General features: G+C 39.2%; 1 protein-coding gene across 1 annotated transcript in view; it reads left to right on the forward strand.

Annotated features, from left to right (window-relative positions):
• Positions 1–5098: 5098 nt before the first annotated feature.
• The window catches only part of CCDC170 (coiled-coil domain containing 170), a gene marked incomplete at both ends in the record, with an annotated part of 29306 nt that continues 8184 nt past the window's right edge, over positions 5099–26220 (forward strand). Inside the window, 6 exons of the mRNA XM_084201539.1 lie at positions 5099–5134; positions 8465–8596; positions 11550–11806; positions 15442–15586; positions 17319–17504; positions 23893–24210. Coding sequence (XP_084057665.1) covers positions 5099–5134; positions 8465–8596; positions 11550–11806; positions 15442–15586; positions 17319–17504; positions 23893–24210 — 1074 coding nt within the window. The remainder of the gene's footprint in view (positions 5135–8464; positions 8597–11549; positions 11807–15441; positions 15587–17318; positions 17505–23892; positions 24211–26220) is intronic.

A 26220-nucleotide genomic window follows, 5' to 3' on the forward strand; every position in this document is an offset into this window, starting at 1 on the left:
AAACAGGTTATTTCCTTCAGAAGATTGCTGATCCCACCACACGTGCTTATCACAGGGACACCATCGTGTGACTTTTGGCTTTGAAATGATTTTTACGCATCCATTCTCATTTAGACACCTGCAGAATATCAGCTGGTACATTTTTGAATGTACTGGGTGCAGGAATTCGGGTTTCATAACACCCATCAATTTTAGCATCTTTTCTCAACACGGAGCATTTTCATGGAAGGGAAAGTTTGTGGTAATTTTTAAATTATGCTTTCTTTCAAAAATTAGTGCGGCTTTATTAGGTCCCTACCTTCAAGAGATTTGCATCATTCTTCTCTCAGAAAGGCTGAGAACATCCTTTCCGTGCATTTTATGAAACACAATATGAAGAATTTGCTTAATGAAAATGACTCCTTGAAATCATTTAGAATTAAAAATCCCGAATTAACCCTTCCTAAATTATTTCCTGTCCCTGTTCAGGAAAAAGAAACATGACATTCTTTTGAGAACTCTACTTTTAAATGCTAGCAAACAAGGGTAAAGCATTTTAAAGTGTGAGCATTTCGTAATAAGGTAGTTTTTTTCTCAGTCAAGTGGCTTGAAGAGTGGGTATTGCACCTGCTCTTTTTCAGAGTGTTATATGACATTTCTACTTTTCTTCATCCTTTTTTTTTTTTTTTGGTCTCTTTTGTTGTTGCTCTTCTTATAGTTCATCACAATAAAGTGTGTTTTTTTTAAGGGCAAATAACTTCATAGATGTGTGGTAAGATACAGTGTATCACACTCCCTCCCCATCACCAAGGGTGTAGAAGCAGCTAAAGTGTAACTCCCGAACCAGCCGTGGCACTGCAGGACCAGAGATGGGGATCTGTGCTCGAGCACATGCTCAGGAGAGCTGGGACAAAGTTTCACAAGCGTTTACTCCTGCATCTGCACGCCACTCCGGTAGTAGGATGGATTAGGCTGTAGCTGAATGCTGGACAAATCCAAGATGATACTTTTGTTCAGATTTGCAGTGGATAGTAAAACATGTGCTAGATTTCCTCTGGGTTTATGTAAGACTCCTCAGTACAAATTTAACCCGCCAAAAATACTTAATAGATTGAGACTGCAGAATGAGGTTATCCTGGAGCAGCATGATCCACACCAGCAAAATCCCCCCTCTGCCTGGGGGCTTGTGTCCTCGGCAACAGCAGTGAACCAGCAGCAGACACACAGGGACAAGGACAGGAAAAATTAGTACTGTCGCTAGCTTCTTCATTTTCTTCTCTGGAAAACGTGATTAAGTCATCGTTCCTGAGAAAGGTAAAGTACTTTTTGACTTTTGAGTACAGAAATGGTGCCCAATGGCACTGTCCCCAGAGGCTGATTGAAGCTCACAAGGTCTTCAGAGAAAATGATGTGCAGCTCCCCTGCACCCACAGGGCTAACTTTCTTTTACTGCAACCTGCAGTTCCTCTCTTCCCATTTTTATCCACTTTATTTGGCTGAAAGGTGAGAAGGACGAGGAGGTTCTCTTTCAGCTGGAGGCAGTTCAGCAGCCGTCAAGGAAGGCTGCTTTTGTGGGGGTGCTCCTATGGCGGGTTTTAGGGGGAGAAGGAAACCCTGTCTGGGTAACAGGAGCTGCTGCTGCTGTTTTTTTTGAGAGAAAACGTGAGCAAATATTATCAGCTAAATGTTAAAATGCAAACAAACAAAACCAGCAAACCCCGGCGTTTCTGTGAGCTTCCCCTTGTGAGGAATGCTCCCTTGCAGCCACCCAGCCCTGTCCCTAACCTGGGCCCCCCTTCGCCCTTCCCCCGGGACGCGTTGCCAGGGGCACGGCTGCGGCCAGGAGCGGCTCCGGGGCTGCGGGGGCAGCGGCGCGGCGGAACCGCGGTAACCGGGGAACGGGGCGAGGCGGAAAGGGCCGAGGGGGGTGGTCTGGTTAGGGCTTGGGTTTTTTTGGCCGTTCCCCTAGGAGGGAATAAAGCCCGGACTTTGGAAATATGACCCCCTTCCTACCCCCCTTTCAGTCGGTGTTGCTGCTGGCTGTAACCCCCCCTTTGCAAGTCATCTTTGCAACATTCAATTTAGTCTCGCCTTTAAACACCTCTCCCCCGGAACCCCTCCCCCCCCCCCAAGAAAAAAAACCCCAAACAAACCAAAAACCAACCAACCAAAACCCCCAAACAAACAAAAACCCCCAACCCCAAAGCAGAACTCCTGCAGGTGCAGAGCTGTGCCCGGTGGTCCGTGCGTGGTGCGATTGAAGCCCCATGAACTCCAGCTGATCATTACAGCTTATCTTTACAAGTTCAAGGCCAGAAAGATTTTCTTACTAAGTGCTGCAGAAGGGAGTAGCTTTCACAGAGCAGGAATTTATAGTTATCTAAGAATTTCTTCTTTGCATCTCTTCCTCCTTTGAAAGGGGTTTGCTGGCTTTGATGTGAATTTAAGGGAGACACTAGAGGATATTGCTTAGAAGGATCAAACCCTTGTACTAAAGATATAATAGGAACCTTGTAACAGTTTTGTGTTCCAAAGGATAAGAAATTTATTTGTGTGAACAGTTCATTTAGTTGAACATCAGTTTTGTAATGAAGCTATATTGGTCTGAGACAAGAAAATACAAAATTTTGGTAGTTTGTGGTGGCAAAACCAACTGCCATTATATTAAATACAACTGTTATTACCCAATTACAAACTTTTTGCTAGCATTGCTTAGTGACAGAGTTGACAGCAAACTGCTCCACATTTTAACCAACCAGAAGTCAAATAGTTTGTGAGTGTTGATTTTGGGACTCAAAAACATGCTAGAAATTACATGTTTATAAAATGTAAGTTACAACTGCTAAATCAAACTGTAGCACTAATCAGTTTTTAGTTGAGTATATACCAATATGCTCAAGTACTTCTAAAATATTTTCATTTTGTTGACTGCAGTAAAGTATAGTAGGCATTATAGGAAAATCACAGCTGTTGGCAGTGCATGGTGGTCTGTTTTTTAACTCTACCATTTAAGCAGCTCTGTTACAGAAGTTATTTAGCTCTATTTAGCACTGATAAAGTAAAAACAGTAGAACGAATTGTTTGCACAAATCCATGCATAAGCCCTTAATCTTGTTTTAGCAATTACCCTTTTTATTGTTTAGGGAATAAACACAGCAGCTCCTTGTTAATCATTTTGGAAAAGCTGTGAGAGACAATGTCAGGGGAGGTCCAAATTCCTTAATTTGTCCATACAGACAAAGGATGAAGTCAACCAGAAGGCATGTTCAGTACTGTTTAGAGTAGGTGATGTATCTCTCTAATTGCCTTCAGATGACTGTTGTCTTTCATCACATTAAATACATTTATTATATTTAGATGCAAAGTCACCTCATCCTAACAGAAAAACAAATGATGGAAATGCTTCAACTTTTCTTGTAGTAGTAGCAGAGGGTAAGACTAAAATTTTGCTTGTAATGAAACTTTCATTTGGGCCCATAAATCAAGCTCAAAATTGGCTTCTTTGAGGCCAGTGAAGAGCAGGAGTGATTTTTATCTTTTCAGTAATACCTTTCAATGATGACTGCAAAGGGAGGAGGGTAGAGCTGAGCAGTACCCTTCTGAATGGAATTTAGAAAATCTCTTTGGTAATTTATTTGAGCTGCTGAGAACACTTAAGTTAGTTTTACATGTTTCTGGGACATTTCACTAATGCAGAAAAACTCCATAGGTATATAACAATAACAAGAAAAAAGTACTGCAAGATACTGAGTTGGCCTAGTTACAAGAAGGAATCAACACTTTACTGAGTGGATAGCAATCAAAAGTATTTGGGTGTTTCTGGCATTTTATAATGCGCAAAAGCAAGTGGCAGAACTCAGACAGTTGTGAAATTTGACTTGCAAATTTTGATTTATGTTAATATAGAATTATCAATACATTTTGAGATCCCTGATAGGCAAATTGGGCAAAGTATTGTCTATAAAGAAGACCCAAAATATACATACAAGACGGTTAATTTGTGAACCCATTTTTTCCCACTCCCTGAAGTGATTCCAGTGGGGGAGTTGGCCTATTCCAGATAACCAGTGACAGGACGAGAGGACAAAGTCTTAAGATCTGCCAGGGGAGGTTTTAGGTTGGGCATGAAGAGGAATTCCTTTACAGAAAGGATGGTTAGACACTGGAATGGACTGTCCAGGGAGGTGGTGGAGCCACTGTCCCTGGAGGTGTTTAAGGAAAGACTGGATGTGACACTCAGTGCCGTGATCTGTTTGACACGGCAGTGTTTGGTCATAGTCAGACTTGATGTTCTCACAAGTCCTTTCCAGTCTCATAATTTCGTGTGATTCATTTTAGTCTGTTTTTGTATGTGTTAGCAAAATCTGAGTCACTGTGGAATACTGTCTGAACCCTCTCATGCTCGTTGCTGTTTGTAGCTTTGTGCTTTTCTGAGGTGATGTGCATGCTGGCTGCTGCTACCAAGAAAAATCTGCAGCAGCCAAGTGTGAACATTTTTCAACTACCCATTCTTTCAGGTATTTCATGCTGGATGTCATCTTTCTGGTTGCAACAAATAATAATAATAATCTGCTGCTGCAGTGTATTTTCAGAAGTAAGAGCAATTTTATGCACGTATACACTCATGAATATTCATTGCCCTAAGAAAAAACATTGCAGATTTGGGATATCTCATTTTGTCTGATTTCAGAATATGAAAAGTTATGACACTGGGATTTATAAAAATCATTGAACAGCCTACTGAGTCCAACCGCTGTACCAAGTCCTATACAAATATGTAGGTAAAAAGGGCCCACTGATTACCTCAACATCTGAGGGGGAAAAAAAGATGTATTTCAGTAAAGAACTGGTGAATATACCCTGGACAAACCAATGTGAAGGTTCCTGCTTTGGTTAGATGTGTGTTTGAATACTGTGGAGACAATCAAAGCTCACAGGCTGCTAGAGAAACTTTCCCATGGTGTTCTGCTTTCATGCCCAACTTTGTTGATGATAACCTATGATACAGTTTAGCATATTGGTGAAAAAGTACTGTCATGTGCCATCATATTACAAATCTATATAATTTTTAACCTTTTTCCTCTCTTCCTCCCACTTGCTCTGTAGAAACAAAGGAAGAATGAAGTCAACAAAGGTTCGTGAGTCATCATTTTTGGTATGTCAACCCTGATGTGTTTTGGTTCTTTGGGAATGGGAAGAAGAAATCCCTGCCCTGAGCACAATCTATGGCAGGGCATTGACAAGTCACTCAGGGTGGTGATGGGAGTTTAAATGCCTACTGGGGGCTTTCTGTTTCCAAAAAGATTTTTTAAAATTATGTGTTTTGGGAAAGGGGTCAGGGCTGTGTGCAGGCAATGGCAGCAGTAGTGCACTTGGCAGCATTGAAATAGGAAATACAACAGGAAATTAAAGACAAGCTGCCAAAAGCAGAATGGGAGTGAGTGACTTTAACGGTTGGCTGATTTCAAAGTACATGGATAGGTATAAAACTACTGAACATTGCTGTAGTTTTGTTGTTTCTGAATCAAATGAAGGTTTCCAAATAAAGGCTGGCAGATAAAGGCAGTTATATGGTTAGAAAAGTCAAAGAAAAAATGGCCAACAATAACAAAAATCACCATATATTGTTGATCTTTTAAAGAACACCTATTACTAATAAATCTGAAGGTCTAAGTAGATATTGCCCTTAAGTAATGTAGATATAGGCTCAGCTTTTGTTTAGCATATGAAGTTAGATGAAAGCTTCATTTTCTTGCAGGTAAGTGGAAAGAGATCAAAAAGATTAATAATGTGAGTGTAAAAAGATTAATGTGAGTGGGAGAAACACCCAAAATCTAGGTTGTTTAGAGCTGATTGAGTATTAATGTATTAAGACTTCCTCTGTTTACTCTCTCTAATTCTTTTAACACTTCACTATTTTCCAACAAAAATCAGTACAGATTACATAATACTCAAGAAAAATTAGAAATCTGATTTTTTCCATGGATAGAAAAATGCTGCATCTGCATTACAAATTTTATCCCTATCGTAAAGTCATCCCAATTTAACTGAGTTGTTGGATAGGTCTGATTAAAGATCAGACTTGTGATTGGCTGATGGCAACCCAGAAATATAGAAAACTATTAATTTTAGAGCATTCATGTTTCCTGCTAAAAGTATGATGATAGGGTGGTGCCACCATGATTAGTTTTATATTTACCAAGGCACTGGAGGATGCAGAGATCTGCCTGTGTAAATCTCACTAAAACTGTAGATGAGTCAAGCAGTAATTGCCATTGACTTTGGCACCTGGCTTCATTTAAACTTCTTTTAAATCCTTCTGGATGTGTAGCTGCATCTTTAAAGTGTTCATAATTTAAAAATCTAATTTGTATGAAATGCATAGATTTTGGAAGTTTCAGCTCTAAAGCCATTACGTTGATTATTGCTGCTGAATAGGGGCTTCTTTTCTTCAGCTATGCTCTGAAATGTATTTATTTCACCAGTTTTGATACATACTCCTTCTTTCTGTGAAGCCATAAGTTGTGGTTTTTTGGGAAGAAAAAGAAAAACCTACATTCATGCAGTACTACAAATGTAATAACATACATAACCATCATATCCAGTGTTACTGTTTGCAACCTCCACCCATGGTTTGCAGCCTGGTGAACTACAGAATGGGAAAAATGCCCTCTACGTTAAAAGAATTTCATGTGGTCATACGTGTGAAACAAGCAGAGTGAAACAAAAGTAAGACAAAAGTGGCAAGGAGATGGCACATGCTTTCCTTCACTCCCTCAGAACAGTGATAAAGTGTTGAGAAAATTAGCAGCCCTTTTATCTCCAAGATAATGTGCTGTGTTCTATGTGGCTGTGAGTTTTCTGCATGTGTCAGTCTGGCTTGATGAGAGTGGCAACTCCTTTGGGGAAGAGCACAGCTGAGTGTCTTTGAAGGAGATGAACGCAATTAAACTTGATGGGTCTTATCTAGTGTCAACCAATGCAGGGAAGAAGGATTAAAGAATAGAGCTGGTGATATTATAGCAACTAATCCAAGGTGATTTATCTTCTGCTGCAGTCTAAGCAAGTAGTTTTTCCTTATTCCTCAGGGATTTCTCTCTGTGTTGCATGGTAAATGCTTATTTTACTACATGTTCACATATTTGGAAAGTTCTTCAGGATTTTTTTTCCTATTTGAAATGGGTAGGGGTTGAACTTGTAATTTATCTCAGCCTGAAAATTGATGCTGATGTAATAAAACAGGAAGAGAAATGTCTTCGTCTCCATTGCAGTCCCTTTTCCCAAAAGCAGTCATTATCTGGGGGTGTATTGCATTTTGTAATTCATACCCAAACTTACCAGGATTGCAGTTTTGTTTCAGTGCTTTGTGAAAGCTGATGGAGAACAAATCTTATGTTCAGTTCTCTGCCATGTGTGCTTCCAGCATAGCCTAAACTTACTTCTGTTCTGAAGAGGTTATATTTCATCAGTTTTAGTTACTATTGATTGAAAAAAGAAAAAAAAGTTCTGTCTAATGAAACTCTACTAAGACTTCAGGTCTGAATTTTCACCTTGAAAGACTTAAGTAACAAAGGCCAAGAAATCCAGCACATTCCTGCTCTACTGCAGAAGAGCAGAACATCTCAAAAAGGCGAAAGCCTACTATAGAATCTAAAGGGCACAGCTAAAGGGTTGTACAAGTGGTGTGAAGGAGACTGTACTAGAAAGACAGAGGCAGTGCTTGCCATGGAATCAGAACTTGAAAAAGAATGAAAGGTAGTCATTATGGTGATGGCTGGGGATGAGAAAGCATCAGTCAGAAAGCTGAAGTTGTGTCCAAGTGATGGTGTTCAAAAGGACCTCTATACCTTGAAAGGTTAGAAGTAAAAAAGCAAATGGCAAGCCAGAAAGTGACTTGGAGGAGCAGATACAAGTGTCTGAGTAGGCATGGGCTCTTCAGCCTGGTAGAGAGACTGTGGATGTGAGATATGATAGAAATCTGAAAAATCATGAGTGGCACAGAGAAGATGGATAGCCATTGCTTTTTTCCAACATTTCTTCCGAACGAAAAATGAGGGGGTGTGCGGTATAACTAGGGTCTAAAATCCAAAGTTATTCCTTGCATAAGAGACCTTTGAGGACTCCCTTTGGGTTAAAAGTTTTACAGGTTGAAAGAGTAACTAGATAAGTTTGTAGAAAAGGGACCTTTTCTACAAATATATAGAAACTGCTGGAAATAGCCAGAGCTGCAAACAGTGGGAGGTCATGGGATTGTTGTCTTACTTTAGCACTGGTGTTGGTGGCTGAACTTGGAGATGAAGGTGGAAACTCATAGAAAAGTGACTCTTTAACCTATTTTTCAATAAGTGTGTGTTACTCTGGGAATAATACTCTGCAACATTAGGAGTAATGCCCTGGAGCAGCTTGATCAAACAAAAAAGCACTGAAGCAGAAATGTTCAAAAAATGTGATGTCTAAAGGTCTTGTATTCATTCTGTCTTCACAGGAATCTCATGATCACGTTCTTTTGGATATTCCTGTCACTAGAGAGCAGATGAATCATTATCGAGTTGCAGCTGAAACTGCTCAAAGTGAACTTGCAGCACTTTCAGTGAAGTATGACTGCGCCCAGTCAGAGGTCCATCTAAAAATAATTTCAAATCCTTCTTCAGACCTAGAGGATATTTTGCAGTTTCCTTATGTAAAGAATAGAAAGCTTGCAGAAAGTCTGAAACTTGCTTTTCTTACAGAACTTTTGGGTTTTTATTTTTAGAATGTCTGTGTGATTTTTACTTTATTTCCTTCTGAGATAAAGAATTGATTATAAGTTTGTATTTGGAAGATTTGAAGCAGTGTAGCTTTTTATAATCATCTAAGTGCAATATGTTTATATTAAACCTGAAAATTAATTAAATTGTGGTCGTACAAATGTTCAGATAGATATCCTCCTCTTCCTGCTGGTGAGTTAAGATCTAGCTGCTTATCTTCACTCATGTCTCCCTGTCATTCAAATTATAGTTCCCCAAATGTGCTCTGCTTTCATCACCAGTGAAATTGTGTTTGTGCTAATGAGGTTGATTGTAGCTACAGAGGCTGAAGAACACATACATATACTTTTTTCTCTTCCTGCTCTATAGATGATGTTTCTAAGGAGAGGATTTATTACGGGATAATTTTTAGAGCTGCCTTATTTCCATAAGCATTTTTTTTTTAACATATAACTGGTTAAAATTGATTTGATTGAAGTCAGCAATGTGGGCAGTGGTCAGTTTAAGTGGAGTAAAACTTGCCTTTAGAAGACATGAAATGCTTACATTAATTCACATACAGAACTACAGGCATAAGTGGCCATTGGCTGAGGTTTAATTTGATCAGTTAATCCTGCAGTTACTGCAGGGTTCCCCTACATTTAACATTTATCCAGAACTGGTGCCTTAAATTTAAATGTATTTATTTAAATTTAAGAAGCCATACAGAATTTAATGTTCTCATACGAAGAATTTATTACTGGAAATGTTGAATGGCTTTATTGCCAGAACATCTGACTGATTTATAGATTTTTCAAGACAGTGCTTGCAAACGCATAGTCAAGAAAGCAGCTGTTCATGCTCTTGTTAATAAAGACCTTCATGACCCAGCTGAGGTCAGAGCCTTGTTCTGCTGAGTGCTCTGTAAAACACATGATATGGGATTATTCTTGCTTTTTCTGCAATTGGAACTGACCACAAAGACAATGGACAGATGAAAAAATATCACATGGGGAGTTGAACCACAGAGAAATTTTAAGGTTATGAGCGCTCTAAGATACCATAGCTTCTTCCAGCTGCCAAGCAAAGCAGCGCTATTGTTCCTTCAGCTGCTCATTTCCTTCCCCACACTGCCCCACCCCTTGTGCTGGCACAGATGTATGTGTCATTTTTACAGTGCTCTGCTGTGTCCATGCAATTGAAAAATAATTCCATTCCTTCTGAGCTGCTTCTTAGCCAGATCAGTTTGCCAATCTTATTTCACCTTGTAGCCATATAAGTGCTTCTTCTAGCACTAAGAGGAGGGTGGAGTATGGAAATGAAGCCCATGAACCCAGGAAAAAGCCAAGCTGCTTTCTTGAACTCAGTGCTGCTCCAGAATGTCTGATAAAGCTGTGCTTGCATGTGAAGCATAAGCTTATTGAAGGCTCTGCTGCTGCTGCTGCAAGGGTGATCCTCCTACCTGATTTCTCAGTGTTAGCCTTTGCTCTGTGATTCTCTTTCTCCTCTGCAAGAGAAGAAGTGAACTATTTTCTATCGGTTGTTATTGAATTGTTTGTAGGGGAGTCGGACAAACACAGGGCTGGTGCGAGGGAGAAGACAGGCGTGCGTGGCTGGAAAGAGGAGAAGCAGGACTTCCCTTTTCCAAGGCTGTTGCTGTTCTGTTGGCTCACCAGCCTCTCAAATTTCTCTGAGTATCTTTGTTTGGTAATGCTGAAAGACTCCAATAGAGGAGTGAATTTCCCATTGTCCTGGATTGCAGTCTAATGTCTTAAATATTTTTCCCTTAAAATGTTTGCCACAATTTAGAAGTTCTGTCATTCACCATAAAGAACGGTTCACTTGGCTAAATTATTTTTCTGTTAATTTTATGTGATAGAACAGAAGTCCTTCAGATTGCATCTTGCTGCTTTTCGGAATTGTCAGGAAAGCTGAAACATGCCTTAACACTTCTTGTGACAAAAAAGTCCACTTTAAATTACTTCTTCCTAATAACAGAAAAAATAATATGGAAATTTTATGTGTCTGGTGAGCCTCCCTCAAGTGCAGTTTTCTAAAGAAGCTTCTAATAGAAATGGAAGTTCAATGGAAAATGGTATTTCTAACAACGAGAGAGAGAAAAATTTACTGAACTCCATGAGCTCTTGAAAAGCTCTAGCATCATCCTTCTAAGAGGTCTTTAACATTTGAGGGTGATTTTCCTCATCCTACTCTTCCTTAAAAGGCTCTGTTGCTGTTTCTGTGTAAATACAGCTACATTTAATTGGATTATCATACCCAAAAATAACTATTTGCATATGGTGAGAAGAGGGTGCCTACCACACAACACTCCAAAAATTTACTTGCCTCTGAATATTCCTCAAACTGTCAAAAGGCTCCACAGTCATACAGCAGAATACTTTGCTGTTACAACTCCCTGCAGCTCTAGATTATCAAAGGAATTGAGCACCAGATTTAGAAGCAGGCAGGCAGCAGGCAAAAAAGAGGGAATTGTGGTATTAATAACTTTTCTGTAATGCAGATACATAGGAGACATGAGTTAAGGTTGTGCAGCAGAACTTAAGTTAGACTTTTTCTAAATTCTGAATTAGTAAATAAACTTATCTATCTTCCTGTAAGATGTGATCTTGAAAAGTTCACAAAGCTATCCAACAGTAGCTTTTGTTTTTGCAAACCTCTTCCATTGATTTTTCCTAGCCATATGAAAGTAAAGTTGTGTCCCTCTACACAGTTTTGTAGCGATAGAAATGTGTTTCTTGTCACATTACTAAGCTTATGATATAGTCAGGTTATTTCAAGCTGGGAAAATTATTCTTCATTAGTTTTCTCCTTTTATATCTATAGCTGCTTAAACTCAGGTCAAGCATCGTCTCTAAAGAAGCTTCCTTTCAAGAGCTGAAGGCTGAAGCTGAAAGCCATAAGGAAAACAAGGCCAGGCTGATGTCTCGCCTGCTGTCTTTGCAAACGCGAGTCCAGGAGACGGAAGAAGAGCTGTGCGTGCTCGCTGCCGCTAAAAACCAGGCTGAGCTGGCAGCTCAGGCGGCATGTAAGGAAAACCTGGAGCTGAAGGAGGAGCTTCATGAGAAAAGTGCAGAGCTTAAGTAAGAGTCATGCGAGATAAGAAACAACTTCTTTTTGGATGGGATGACAGAATGGTACATTTGTCAATATAGAAAAATAAGTAGGTAGATAGACTTTCTTGCAGTTCTGAATTCTGTTACAGTGCCTGAGTGTGTGGAAGGCGTTCAAATTTGAATTTTGTTTTGAGTTGGTAGTCAATACCTAGAGGTTTGAATGTTTTATACTTTGAAGGTGAAATGCATTGAACTTATAAAATAAAGTATCCTTTAACTGTACTGTTCTTAGCATAGTGTATCAGAGCACTGATATATCAGTTCTACATAATTGCTCATGTTTCGTGTCTCTAGGCTGGAGACTTGTAGCAAAATTGATTGGTATGAAAATATTTTAAGCTCTTAAATTCCAAAATCAGTGTCAGTCCTTTTAATAGACACCTGGACTTTTAAAATGGATTTTTCTGCCCATTATCAGACTAATATTTCTGACTCCATCAATACTGTCTAAAGCAAGGAGTGAGTGTTTATCAGAGCAAGGTGAGTGTTTACCTGTATTTCCCAAATCAGTGTTTGGCACAGCTCTGCCAGGTTTTATGCATTAAAAGTGAATAATTAAGTAATTTTAAAACTTAGAGAAAAAACATTACAGTGCACTTGTTTATTACCAGCTGATTTGCCAAAAGCCCTGCCTGGAGAGTGCAGTTTTACATAATGGCTGCTAAGAGTCTTTAAAATGCTATTTCTGGTAGGTTAAAAAAAAATAAGAAGAAGAAGAAAAGGGAAGAAAAACCTATCCTGTTTGCTTGTCTAACTCACTGGGAGAAAACTTCTGGAATACTGTTTCATACTTGCCTGCCATAAAAGTGATACAATCAATTTTATGGGCATAAATCTCTGCTGTCACTCCCAGAGCAGTCCTGGCTGCTCTCCTTAGCATACAATACTTGTGTAATCAGTTCTGTTTGTGCTGATGTGTGGTGATCAGGACCAGGGGACTGCTCCAAGAGAGAAGTGAGCAAAAAAAAGACCTTGATTTCCACCTCTACCAATCCCAGCTCTGGTTCACTGTGCACCTGGAGTGTGCCATTGGACTTCTGGCAAAAGGGAAGAGATACAGGGATAGTGACTCTGCTCATTTGCAAGGAACAAACATGTTGGATTGCTCATGAATGTGCAGTGTTTGTTTCCAAAGCTTTTTGTTATCCTCAGCTTATGGCTCCATGTGTCCCTTCACACTAACCAATATATTGACTCAGTGAACTTCAGTCCCTCATTCTGGCCACCCTGGTAGTGCCTGGCACATGACTAGTCCTAATTAGGCGCTCAAAAAAGATTTTCACTGGAAACCACTAATGAGAGGGAAGAGCAAGCCAGCACTCATGAAGTGCACATTTGCATTCTATACCTTGGGGATACAGTAAGAAATGTTTGGTGAATTCTCTGATTGGCTTCCAGGATGTGCACCTCTCCTATTGAAAATGGTGCTTTTCTACTCGACATGTCTATTGCCATGGTATTTTTAGAGTGTGAACTGTCAAAAGCTTTTTTCTTCTTCTTTTTTCTTCCCTTCTCTTTGCTCATTAGTTCTGAAGAGCTAGCACAGCTGTGAAAAAGCTGTGTTCTACTTTTTTGTACCTGATTGCCTATTTTCTAGGCGCTCACACCTCTGCGGCCCTACTGCAGGTAATTAGATTATTCCTAAAGTTATCAAATGAGTGCTTTGTACTTCAGATTTTTTATTTTTAGCAGCAGGCATGGTTTTGTTAGTGGATACCTCAGTTTCTTAGAGCCACGGAACAGTTGGGGGTGGTCAATCTTATATAATATTCTGACATATAGGCATGCATGTATGGCATGTCTGAGCCTAACACCTTTTCACTTCTGATATATCCCTCCTGACAACAACAGTTCAGCAATCTTCTCATGGCTCAGTTTTGTTGGGGCTACAGAGGAGAGGAAGGTGCCCAGAGGTGAGGAAGCTGTGAGGGTGCTGGTGTTCTGAGGACAGTGTCTGCTGCAGAGGGCAGAGCTCTTTTGGCTCACGGTGTGTGCTGTGCAGCAGTGTGTGGAACTGCCCTCTTCAGTGTCCAGAGCAGCAATGAATGTTTTCCATTCCTCTCTGCTATTCTGCCACTCTTTCACTTTGCAGCATTTTCAGCAGCTGTGCTGATGCCCCTCCTAAGGTTATGTGTTAAATCTGTTCATGGGCTGTCTGTTTTGCTTACTGATTTATAAGCATGCAATGTACTGTGTTTGCACTCACTGTGCACCTCCTGTTGGAGTCTCGTGGGGCTCTTTGGTTATGGAATGATGCTCTCTTTGATTGCCAGCTGGGAGAAGAAGAAATCAGACATGGAAAAGAATGAGTCCAGCAATGACTACTGGACCCACCTTAAAAACTGAGAATAGTGCTACACTTTGATAAGCAAATGAGTTTCAATAAAATATTTGCTCTAGGCATGCATTTGGTTACATCTCAGGTCTTGATTTATTCTAGAGTGAAGAACTTGCTTTAGAAAAAACCTTGTTTTTCAAATGGAAGCTTGTCTTGCAAATTTACCACCACCAATCTACCATGTCTTGCACTCTTCCACTAAGTACCTCACTCGTGGGTGTTACTGAGAGGTACTGGAGTTGGCATTTGGATTACACTAGTGGTTGATTTGAGCTCTTGTTGGCTGGCTGGCTTTGCTAACCTGTTTGTTTGTAGTTTTTCATAAGTGATGTGTGTTTCAGCAGCATGAGCAAGACTTTTTTTCTGTTTCCTACCAAATCAGTCTGTGGTGGTTCTTGTTTGCTGGACCCATCTTTGTCCCTGGCAAGGGAAGGAATGTAACCACATTTATATCGAACTCACTGCTAATTTATTTGGTTGGTTGTTCTTGTAGAGTATTTACAAACTGACCCCTGCTCTTAAGGCTGAGAACACGTTTCATGTGGGATATACATCCACATGATAGGCACCTGTTGAGTCAAATGGATGACAAAATTGTGATGAAATTGCTGGCAAAAAGCTCCATTTTCTTAATATCTTTGTGGTAGCCCCTAGATGCTGTCTTATTTAAATACATCCCTTTCATGAGTAGTGCTTCAGAGTACTGTACAGCAAAGTAGTGTCTCCCATCTCTGCTTCTGCTGGTAAACTTCCTTTCACAGGTACTCTGGATGTCTTATACTTCCATTGGTCCAGAAAGGCTTCTCTTCACTTGAGGTTTGTTAATCACCTCTGTCAGCTTCTTTAGAGAGAGGGGATGTGAAGTGCTTTCCACATATTTTTGCTGAGAGTTGATCACTCTCCCCCCCACTTACTTTTTCTAAGGTTTTGCTTGCATTTTCTGCTCGTAGTATCTTGAGGGCACTATTTATTTGTGTCACTTAGTTCTTGTGTTTTATTCAAATTTATGCTGAGAATGAGATTGGGATCATAGAAGATCTTTTTTTTTAGCGTTTATCAAAAGCAATGATGAAGAAATGTTTACACATAAGGCAACAGCAACAGTTATTATGTATAACATAACAGATATAGAGAATTAAATGTAACTTAAAATTCATTTGGTGGTATGCAGAAGCTAGCAATAGTCTTGGGACAATCTATTTTGCCTAGAAATCTTTTTCAGGGAACATTCATCCTGACGTTTGTATTTTCTCTGCCTGATTAGTAAATATTTGAATGAGTGTGAAGAAAACATGACTCAAGCTTCTAAAATCAGCAAAAACTATGAAGAGCTCCTTACACATCTTTCTGGATTCTTGGACACAGACATCAGAGAAAAAGAGAAACCACAAGAACATTTAACATCGAAGGTGATTGTGTAGGCAAATGTTTCTCTACAGTGATTTAATAGAAAAATATTTAGTTGTCACAGAAGTAAAGCAAATAATAGAGACCTTTGTATTTAATTATGGTTTGCTGACAGTGCTATCATTTAAAGATGGATTTTTTTTTCATACTGGGCTAATTTTCAAAGGTGCTGAAGACTAATAGGCCTCACTGAACTCAGTCTGCTCTTATCTGCATAAATAATTTATGAGCCTGCAGTTCCCACATACAGCCCTGCTTAGATACTTGGTTAAAAGCTTTCCTTAAAACATTAATGTGGGGGTCAACAGGTGATGTGTAAACTGTAGCACTAGATCTTATCTCTTATCTTGAGCTGACATACCGTTAAATACAGACATCTGAAATGGCATGCCCTAAACCAACCTTTTCTGTGTCCTGTAATAACATACTGTAAATAACTTTGTGGTGCTTCTGAGACTTAATAATATAAATTTATAATTTCTCTTCAGAATACTTCTGAAGTTCCAAAAACTAAGCTTCCATTTAGGAAAAGAAAGTTGCTTGTATATTCTTTTACCATCTATCAATGCTGCTGAAAGTAATTTTATTCTAATTTTATGCATTTGACTCATCTTCTGTCCACTCTTTGATCTCTATTTTTCTTTACTTTGGAGCCCAGTAGATATTTGGAGAAACTCTGTTTCATAATGTCCATGTCATGACTGTAAGATTACAGTCTTAATAAATCAAGATTATTTAGGTATGTATCCCAGTGAGTGTACGCCCTCATAATATTACAAGCACATTGAAATTTTAATAGATGCTCTAAAAATGTTGTCACGCAAGATGCACTCTTGCATGCTTTAATAATTAATAAGTTAATCATTAGAGCTATAAAAAACATTTTTTCATGTCTTTTAACAAAGTAGTAATAAATCTAGTTGGGAAATCTAATTTGTGCTGAAAGCTGTCCCTTAGGAAACCTTAGCAACTAGTTTTTCTGGGGTCTTGGCACATCTAGTTAGCTTCTTTTCCACATTGCGGTTTTATTTAAGACGGAATTGATCTGTTTTAGTCTTAACGAATGTCTTGCCAGCAGGAATCAGGGTACATTTTTTGCTCACTCTTTGAAGTGCCCACATTTGTCTATTCCACTGATTGGAAATAGCAGAGTGTACCAAAACAGCCCTAGAATACTCCTGGAAAGGACTCATTTTTCCAAGGTGTTGGCTGCTCATAGTGTCAGCACACCAGGTATTTGGCTCTGTCCTTGAATGTGCTAATGAAATATCTGTTGCTAACTCAAACCTCTGGTGCTTAAAAAGTTTTGAACATGAATTGCAGCTTTCTTGTTCCAAATGAAAGGCCCACATCTTAAAAAGCCAGGCTGGAATGGTTTGCTCCTCACATGAAGGAGCTGCAAGGTCTGTTTTCTGACCTGCCTCATGTCAAGCACAGATATGCAGCAGCAGTAGCTCTCCACCTGTTTAATACATCATAAAGTCTGTGTGGGAGCAAATCTGAATCACATTTAGCTAAGGTGGGGGTTTATAGCGAGACTATAATTCTATGGTTTTAACTGTCTTTCTACTCTTTTTCTAAAGGAGCAGTAGAGTACAATTATAAGTCTGATCCAGGGGTCACCAGAAACATTGAGTCTTTATTGGCATGATTAGGAGCAGATATAACTGGAATGAATATTTTTAATTTTTAAGAGCTTTTAAAAAGATAGTAATATTTGGTTTTTTTCTCAAGGTCTCTGAAATATGTAAAGAAAATGTGACACTAAAAGACCAGGTTGCTGCTCTTCAAGAAGCTGTGAATGTCCATGAGATGGAGTCTAAAGCTAACAGAGAAACTATAATGAGACTAGTTTCAGAAGTGGCCAAGGAGCAGAAAAAGGCAGCAGGATACTACCAAGACATGGAAAAACTTAGTAAGGTACATAATTGCATGGTGTGTATGCTTGTCTGGTTTTCAAATGTTTTCTTGAAATTTCAAATTAATTTTCAATAGGAATTGCATGAGAAAAAATTATGTTGATTAGGGTCTTTCCTATAAAGGACATTTTTCTAAGGTTATTTTCAACTTTTTGAAAGTGAGATATGAAGATGAAACAATAACATTTTGTAAAATAGATCTGAGGTAGATTTGACGGCTTTCAATGCTGCTTGCAAATTTCTGGTTTTGCTGTCTTCTTAGTGTTGTAACCTTTGTGCTTGCACAAACATGTAAATAAATGAATTGTATATTGTTAATATCTCAGGCACAAGTATGAAGTGGTGAAAAATGCTTTTAAAAATAATATTTATTTGATACTGCAAGTTTTCTGATTTTTTTTTTGACTCAGTTTTACAAGAATTCTAATGAGAAATTGAAAGGAATTGACTGGACACTATTCTTTCTGTTAAAGCACTGGCAGGTTAAGTGTCTTGGCTTCCATACACCCTAGATTATCTTTTCACTGCATTATAAATTTGTATTTCATAACCATTGACTCATAGCCCAAAAGTTGTAGCAATAGGATGGCTCCTGCAGGAAAGCAAGAAGTTTCACTGTTGGGAAATCTTAGAGGAAATCTGTGCAGCAGAAAGGATGGTCAGATGAGAAATGTAAGTTAAATTGTAGGTCAGGTATTCCAAATTCACCTAGCTATGATTTGTAAAGGAAAAGGATGTGATTTAAGGATTGAATTGCTCCAGGAGTACTCCCCATTAAGAGTTCATGTATTTCAAAGGATGGATGAACAAAGTGCATTTCTCTTGCAATTTTCCTTATTGCTTTGCCCTTTGAGTGGTATCTGTGGAAAGGAAGCAGTTTAGTGAAGCCAGAATGATCTTCTGCAGGTGAAACAGTGCAGTTAAAGCTGATGGCCAGAACGTGAGAAAATCAAAGAAACCCAGACTGCCAAATACATAGCTGAGTTGTGTGTGATTGAGTTTGTAGGAATTTTTAACATAAAGACAACCTTCTGCAAGTGAGTTTTCCAAAGTAGCAAAGCATTTTCCCCACCCCTGGCATTCCTCTCTTCCTGAAGAAGAGACACCCACCATACACTTTAAAGGATATAGTGTTCTGATTTGGTTGTAAGCAAAATACTTAGGAGATGAGAAATAGCTGGCAGCCTGCTCTGGAAAAGAAAGAATTTGTGTGGAAGATAAATGTAAGTACCACAAGGGTAATAAATTTTTCTTACTGCTGAAAATAGTTCGTACCAAGCTGTGTACAATTTTCTAAGACTCAATGGAACTGAGAGAGAGCCTGCAGCAAAAAACTTAGACAGGTCCTTTTTGAGAACATTTTGTTTTCATGCTTCACTTCAAACACAGGTGTGTGAGGAAGAACAGAGCGTAGTTTTCTCAGTAAGCCAGAATCAGGAGATGTTTTAAACCAAGATCAGGGCTCCATTTGGGGCTTGTTTTTCAAGTTTGCTCTGACTGCCAAAACATTAACCAAGTTGAGCTATTTTCTAAAAAATATTTTCCTGCCGTTATTTTGCATGTGCCAAATACATAATTTATTTAACCAATTTTACAGAAATATCTTTCTAAATTATTAGCATTGCCTTTCAAGAGCATTGCCTTTGAAAAGCCCCATCTGCGTAGAGGCTGCAGATTCCTCCAGTGCAATTTCAGTTTAACAACTTACATTTGCAGACACTGAGTAAATCCGTTGAGAAGGTTTTGCGTTCACAAAATCTTATGAAGAAGTTCAGTATTGAAAAAGAAGGTAAAAAACAAAAAGTGCTTTAAGTCCTCACATGTGAAGCGTGGGATCCCCTGCTCCCTTGATGGGTGTGTGGCTTGGTCACAGGAGGGGCACCAATGGCACAAGTCAGTCTGAGTGCACTGTGAACACCATGCTGCGCAGTTTGAGCACATGAATGGAGCTGCATGTGTTGTGACATGTTCCCCCATCAAGGTGAGAAGCAGAAATCCACACTGCTCCTGTGCCAGAAGACTCATACTTGGCTGAGTGTTTCTGGGCTGCTTTCTGGACTTTATTAATGGAAGTGCCTGTAGCTGAATTTACCCAGCAAAGGCTGAGTACAAGTGGCTCTTGCCTGCATGTACCAGCAGCTCTCAGGGTCAAACATTTTGGCTGTCTTCAGTGTTACAGATGGAGATGGCAGCCCATTTCCCCCAGTTTTCTCTTAAAATTCTTCCTCGGTGTATAGAGACCATCACACTGTTCTGTCAGTCATCTCTACCAAGATTTGGCCACCACACTGTTCCCTGCCACCCCTCTGTTCTCCCCTCCCATTCCTTAGGAATTCTATGAATTCCTTCTCTTGATCAGGTGCCTTTTTTTTTTTTTTTAATGTCCCAGGAGGAAGTAGCTGCCTGTATTCAAAAATTCTTACTGAATAAAATGAAAGCTAGTTAATTACATTTGGAGGTTAATATATTCAAAGTATTCTTTAGCATGTTTAATACTTGAGTATTTGTTGCAGTTAGCTGGGCTTCATTTGAGGAACATTAAAAAGTGAACAATCATTTTATCTGTTCCCCTCTCAGTCTCACTGCATGACAACATCAAGCAGCAAAGAATAAAAGGCAATAATTCCTGAAACTATTAGAAGTAAAAAAAAGCAATTCAAGAAGCTGTTTTTTTTCTAATCTATTATTTTTATTTATTTCTGAATATATTCTTCTATTTATTTCTGCATTTCTCATGTTTGTGGTAGAATATTGCAAGATTTTGCTTCTGGAAATCTGTAAATAATGTGCATACCTTTATTATGGCTACATTGGATATCAAATTTGCATTTGATGAAAAATAACTTTCAAATCCTGCCCAGATTTCTAGGCTGAGAATCAGAATACCCAAACTTTCTTTCTGTATTTCAAGAGAGTGATTACTGATTATGCTAATCCTAATTAGAGAATGATAACATTCTTTGAGAGTGTCTATAGGTCCTCTAAAATGTCTTATTTACTCTAAGCGAGTTTCTTTTTAATATTTAATACCTCTGTGGTATTTATCTAAGATATAGAAGAGGATCATGTATTCTTCCAGATTAATTTAAATACAGCATTGCCACAGATGAACCGCAAGAACAAGTGAACTGTCTTGTTCTGTTTCACATCTTTGCTGATGGTTCAACCTGGAAATATTTGTGATTTCCCTCTGGAGTGCTATTTTAAACATTTGTTTTGCAAAGATGTGCACCGTACAAAATCTTTAAAGAGCATACTTGAAGTGTATGCAAGCAATTTTAATTAATACAAATACTTCTGCATTTACTACTGATGCAAAATTAACCAAGAAAATACCCTTCAGTATGCAATATTGGCTTATATTGTTATGTTAATGAACAAAATAGATCTAAGTAGTTTCTAATCAATATAAACATATTAAAATAAATCCATTTTTATGAAAAGAGTTAATCAACATATGAAAACCTTATTTAAGGAATTTGATTGAACTTGTGAAACATGGCTACATTTTGAATATACCAAAATACTTAGATTGTAGTAGAAACAGCCAAATGATTTTAGGTTTCTCTTCTCTCTCTCAGGAATGAGTTTCTCAGAACCTGGATTTTGTGTTTGTTTGGGTTTTTTTGTTTGTTTTTTTAATAAGATGTCATTAAGAAAATATTAGAGGCAGGTTTCAGCAGGCATCACAGATATTTCCAGATTCGATCATTTGAGAAGACAGGAGATAAGAGCAAATTAGTTTGCAATCTTCATGGCATTAACAGTAGTAACTGGAGGTGCAGCTGGCGTAAGAATTGATCTGGAAAATTCTTTTATTACCTTATTATTACTGTTAATGTGGTGTGGGCTATTTTTCGTAAATGTATACATAGTTGAATTTAGTCTTTTGAGAGTGTGCTGATGACTGGGGTGTCAGTATTAATAGAATCATGGAATTATGTAGGTTGGAAAAGACCTGTAAGTTCATGGTGTCCAACTGTTAACCCAGCACTGCCAAACCTGCTACTAAACTATGTCCCTAAGTATCCTGTATACAGTATCCTGCATCCTAATATCCTGTATATCCCTAAGTATGTCTCCAGGGGTGGTGGCTCCACCACTTACTTCCCTGGGCAGCCTGTTCTAGTGCTTCATAGCACTTTTGATGAAGAATATTTTCCTAATATCCAATTTAAACCTCCCCTGGCCACAATTCAAGGCCATTTCCTATGTTTCTTAACTGGGAGAAGAAATTCACCCCCACCTGTCTCCAGCCTCCTGTCAGGCAGCTGTAGAGAGTGATAAGGCTGGCTCCCTTGAGCCTCCTCCAGGTTAAACACCCCCTGCTCCTCCAGATCCTCCTCATCAGACTCACTCTCCAGACCTTGCATCAGCTCCATTGCCCTTCTCTGGTCACCAGAGCCCCTCAGTCCTCCCTGCAGTGCGGGGCCCAGAGCTGGACACAGCCCTCGAGGTGCAGCCTCCCCATGCTGAGGACAGGAGGCCATCCCTGCCCTGCCCCTGCTGGCCGCACCATTGCTGATCCAGGCCAGGGAGCCATCGGCCTTCTCGGCCACCTGGGCACAGCTGGCTCATGTTCAGCTCCTGACCAGCACCCCCTGGTCCTTTTCTGCCAGGACACTTTGCAGCCACTCTTTGGTGGCTTGTATTTCTTTATTTTAGACTTTGCTTTTTTTAATAAACTATGTTTGTTTTCAGGCGTTCACAGTTTAACAAGATGGTGATTAGGTAAGCTCCCTGGTACTGGCAAACCGTTTTAGCACTGCCTTTCTGAAAGGAAAAATACACGCTGCTGAAAACTATAATTGAAATAAATGACTCTTTATTCTTTGATGTAATTACCATTATGTAGTTCTGAGCACAGGTGGGAATTTTCTATTAATAGGACTTGTCTAGAATAAAAAAGAGAATTTGGTAAGGAATCAGGCCAACATTTGTTTCTAAAACAATTCTAAAATTACTTCAGAAATGTGTAATAACAAATAATTTCCTAAATGGCAGGGGTTGTTTTTATTTATGTTTTTGCATGTTTGCCTTTTTGCTGCTATTAAAAATTTTAGTGGCTTTAGTATCATATGTTTGTATTTTATTTTCTGAAAGTACCCTGCAAATTCCTTTTTTTTGGCCACCCTCCCTGCTGATCTACAGAAATGCTCTCAGATTTAACTGCTTGATTGGCGGGTATTCCATTAATACAAATGACATGCTGTGCTCCACAGCATAGCAAGCACACACAGACACCGAGAGACCCTTGAGTAATCACCATATTCATAACTCCTCCAGGAACACTTCTCTAACTCCAGTGTGCACAATCTTAACTCTCATCAGTCCACTTACTGAGCCTCTACTTATCACTGAGACCTCCAGAAGAATCCAGTCCTTCTCTGTAAATATTCCATCCTCTGTAGTAATTTTGTGTCATGTGTGGAATGATATTCTTTCCCATTTGTTCTTCCCAATCAATAAGTGACCTGAGAAATGAAGACCTGGTCTTTGCTGTACTTTTGGTTGGACTTGCTGCAAATATTTTTCTTGTATGTGTGTGTGCAAGCACTCTTAATATTGGTATTTTGGGGAAAGGAGAGACACACAATACTTCATTTCTTCATGTTTAGATGATAATTTTTCTTTTTTTTTTTCTGTCATGGTTAATTTTGTTGTCATGGGTCAGGATGCACAATTCTGTCTGCTCTGACCTGTTAGGTCAACATTTATACACAACTGATATAGATACATATCTATTGGCTATATTTTATCCTTTCCCAACCAAGCCTTGGTTTGTCTGGTCCCTCACTTCTCATTTCTGTGAATAAATAATCTCAGTAATTTTTGTCACATAAACTTTTGTCAGATAAACTGATCCCAGAGATCAGCTCTTATCGCTGTGTTCAGGGATTGTGTCCATGGTTTTGGTCAGCTCTGAATTGTCAGGCAGTTGGAGATGTCATCACTGCAGGTCCCTTCCATCTTAAGTATTCTATTCCATCCTACCCTTTCCCCTCTCAGTTTTAGTACTTTGGCTTTATTTGTGATGCATCTTTTTCACTGCTTGTTTCTCAGCCCATATTGTCCGGATGGAAAAGTAAGGTTTCAATAGTTTTACAATAAAAAATTTGGTTTCATTCACCTGAAAATTTTACTTATGTGTTCTTTTTTGCAAACCAATATAAGAGGTTGCTCTTTAGTGTGATTACAGCAGACTTAAGCTTTTCATCAATTTTAGTGGCAGTTCCCCTATGAGACCCTGATGTTGAGCAAATATGAGGAATATGGGTCCCAGTTTCTCTGTCTGCAGTACCTGCTCCTGAGTTATTCCTTAATTTGTGTGTTGTGAAGAGGGTTTATAACTGATTCTAAAATCTTGTTTAATATTTCATGCACTTTAGGATCTTGACAGTGCTATAAGAAAGAGGCAGAGTTTAGAGATGGAGATCAGAAACCTCCAAGAGAAACTGACTGTTAACCAGAAAGCTTTGGACACCTCAAAGCAGGAGCTGCACAATCTGAAGAAATCTTCCAGTGAGTTAGATGCAAGCTTGAAGAGTAGCAGAGAAGAGGTCAGGGCTGCTCAGAGCTCTTCAGAGGCTTTTAAAGAAGAAATTGCTACCCTGCTCAGCTGTGGATCTGCAATGGTTAAACCTTCTGAGAAGGCCATTTTGGAGAGGATCCAAGAAATAAATTGCAAAGAAAAGAATAAAGAAATAGTAAGTCAGCCGCTACTGCACTTGCCCCATGTGTGTATTTATTGTCTTTGGGTTCTGTTTAATTTTATTCATCTGGTAGAGTGTTGGTGCTTTCTGCTTAGGTTTTGGAATTACAGAAAACTCTAATTTTGCTGTCTATTGATTTAAGGTAATAAGGGAAAAGCATCTATGTTTTACTAAACAGGAAGAGTTCAGAAATTAAATTACTAATAGATGATGTTAAGAAGAAAAGAGTTGGAATGGTCTTTCAGTTACAACACTGACATTTGGTTTCTGTGCCAGCAGACATCAAGAGTGGCTGTTTGGTTGCTATGATTTAGTAAAACCTGTGAACAAGTATGGATTTGCTGCTACAATGGTGACTTCAAGAACTTCTTTCTCAAAGCAGATATAATTGATGAGTTGCCAGAGGCAACTTCTCTCCCTCCAATCCTCAAAACCTGCACCTAAAAATAAAGATGTGTTTTTACACTTACAGCTAAACATTATTCAGCACCCAAAGAAGGCAAAAGGAGGGCTCTGGCTTGAGGCATTTGGGCTGGTGGTTTGCAAAGGTGTGTTTGAATGTATAGGTAGAGAAGGGGCAGCTCAGGGGGAAAGTGAATCAAAATGCCAGGAAAACCCAACTTTAATATTCTTGCTAAAGTTTGAAATTCTCCCGCTGATGCGAGCAGCAAATGGTTCTGTGTTCTGTCCAAGGCTGGAAATAGTTCTTGAAAATATCCTGTGCATTTTGGCAAAGTACTTAAAAAAACCCAAACAAATACCAAAAAAACCCCATGTTATTGGCTTTCCTGCCTACCTAGGCCCATTGCTGGCTCAGTTTCAGCCAGCTGTTCACCAGCACCCACACATCCTTTTCCCCCATGCAGATTCCCAGCCACTCTGCCCAGCCTGCAGCAATGTTGTGACCCAAGGGCAGGACCTGGCACTTGGAGCTGGCACTTTGCCTTGTTGAACTTCATCCATTGGCATCAGCCCATTGATCCAGCCTGCCCAGATCCCTCTGTAGAGCCTTCCTACTCTCCTGCAGATCCACACTCAGACCCTGCTTTGTTCACATGTAAAATGGTTGTAGTCTGAAATTATCCAACAGCCACATTAAAACAAAAAGCAGGAAAGGGATTTTTATTTTGCGGGTTGACCGATCAAGCTGCATTAGTCATAGAAATGAGAAGCTGGGGAGGTCAGAACTGCACAACCAAAAGTGCAGCCTTCATAAATGATGGATTAGGCATGGGTGGGTAACAAGATGCAATGTTGTCTTAGGAAATGCCTACCTTGTGGCTTATCCCGAAGCCAAGGATGAAAGTTACACCAGGATGCCCCAGGCTCCTAAAATGACAGCTTCTGCTCCGCTTCTGTGGCATAGTCCTTCCCTTTCTCACATTTATGCATCTTTGAAGCCTCTAAAACCCCCTCTGCAGCCTGATAAAGGGGCTCTAGGCTCCCTGGCAGTAATGCATCTGTGGTCACTAAAATTCTTGTTCCTGCTGGGTGATGTGAAATGCAAAACACATCAAATATGTTTCTGGGTTCTTGCAGATTTATTATTGTTTAGTGTTGTCTACTGCATGAGCATCAGTAATTTCTCAGAGTTTTTAGGCAAGTTGGGAGCAAACTGTTTGTATTTAATTGCTGTTTGAGTTGGAAACCTTTCAGTGCCATTAAAATTAATGAGAGCTCCGTGTACTTACTGTTAATTTTATTAGCAGGAACCAACAAGATGCTTAAAATTAAGAGGCTGCTTGGAGATGAGTATCTGAACACTGAGTTTCAAATGCACTATAGTTAACTATGTAACCAAATAATTATATGACAGTAAGAAGAATACAGAGGGAAACAAGCAACATGGTGCATAGAACTGCCTTTCAGTATTTGGCAGATACTTTAAAGCATTTAATTTATAAATAGTTTACAACTTAGTATCCATTACATTATATGCAGGTGTTGTAAAGTTAACAGTGAAGAATTAGAAATTTTTTCAAAATTGTTCTAATTGCTTGTTTT

The sequence above is a fragment of the Fringilla coelebs genome (assembly GCF_963513975.1).
Source record: "Fringilla coelebs genome assembly, chromosome: 3".
Lineage (NCBI taxonomy): Eukaryota > Metazoa > Chordata > Aves > Passeriformes > Fringillidae > Fringilla > Fringilla coelebs.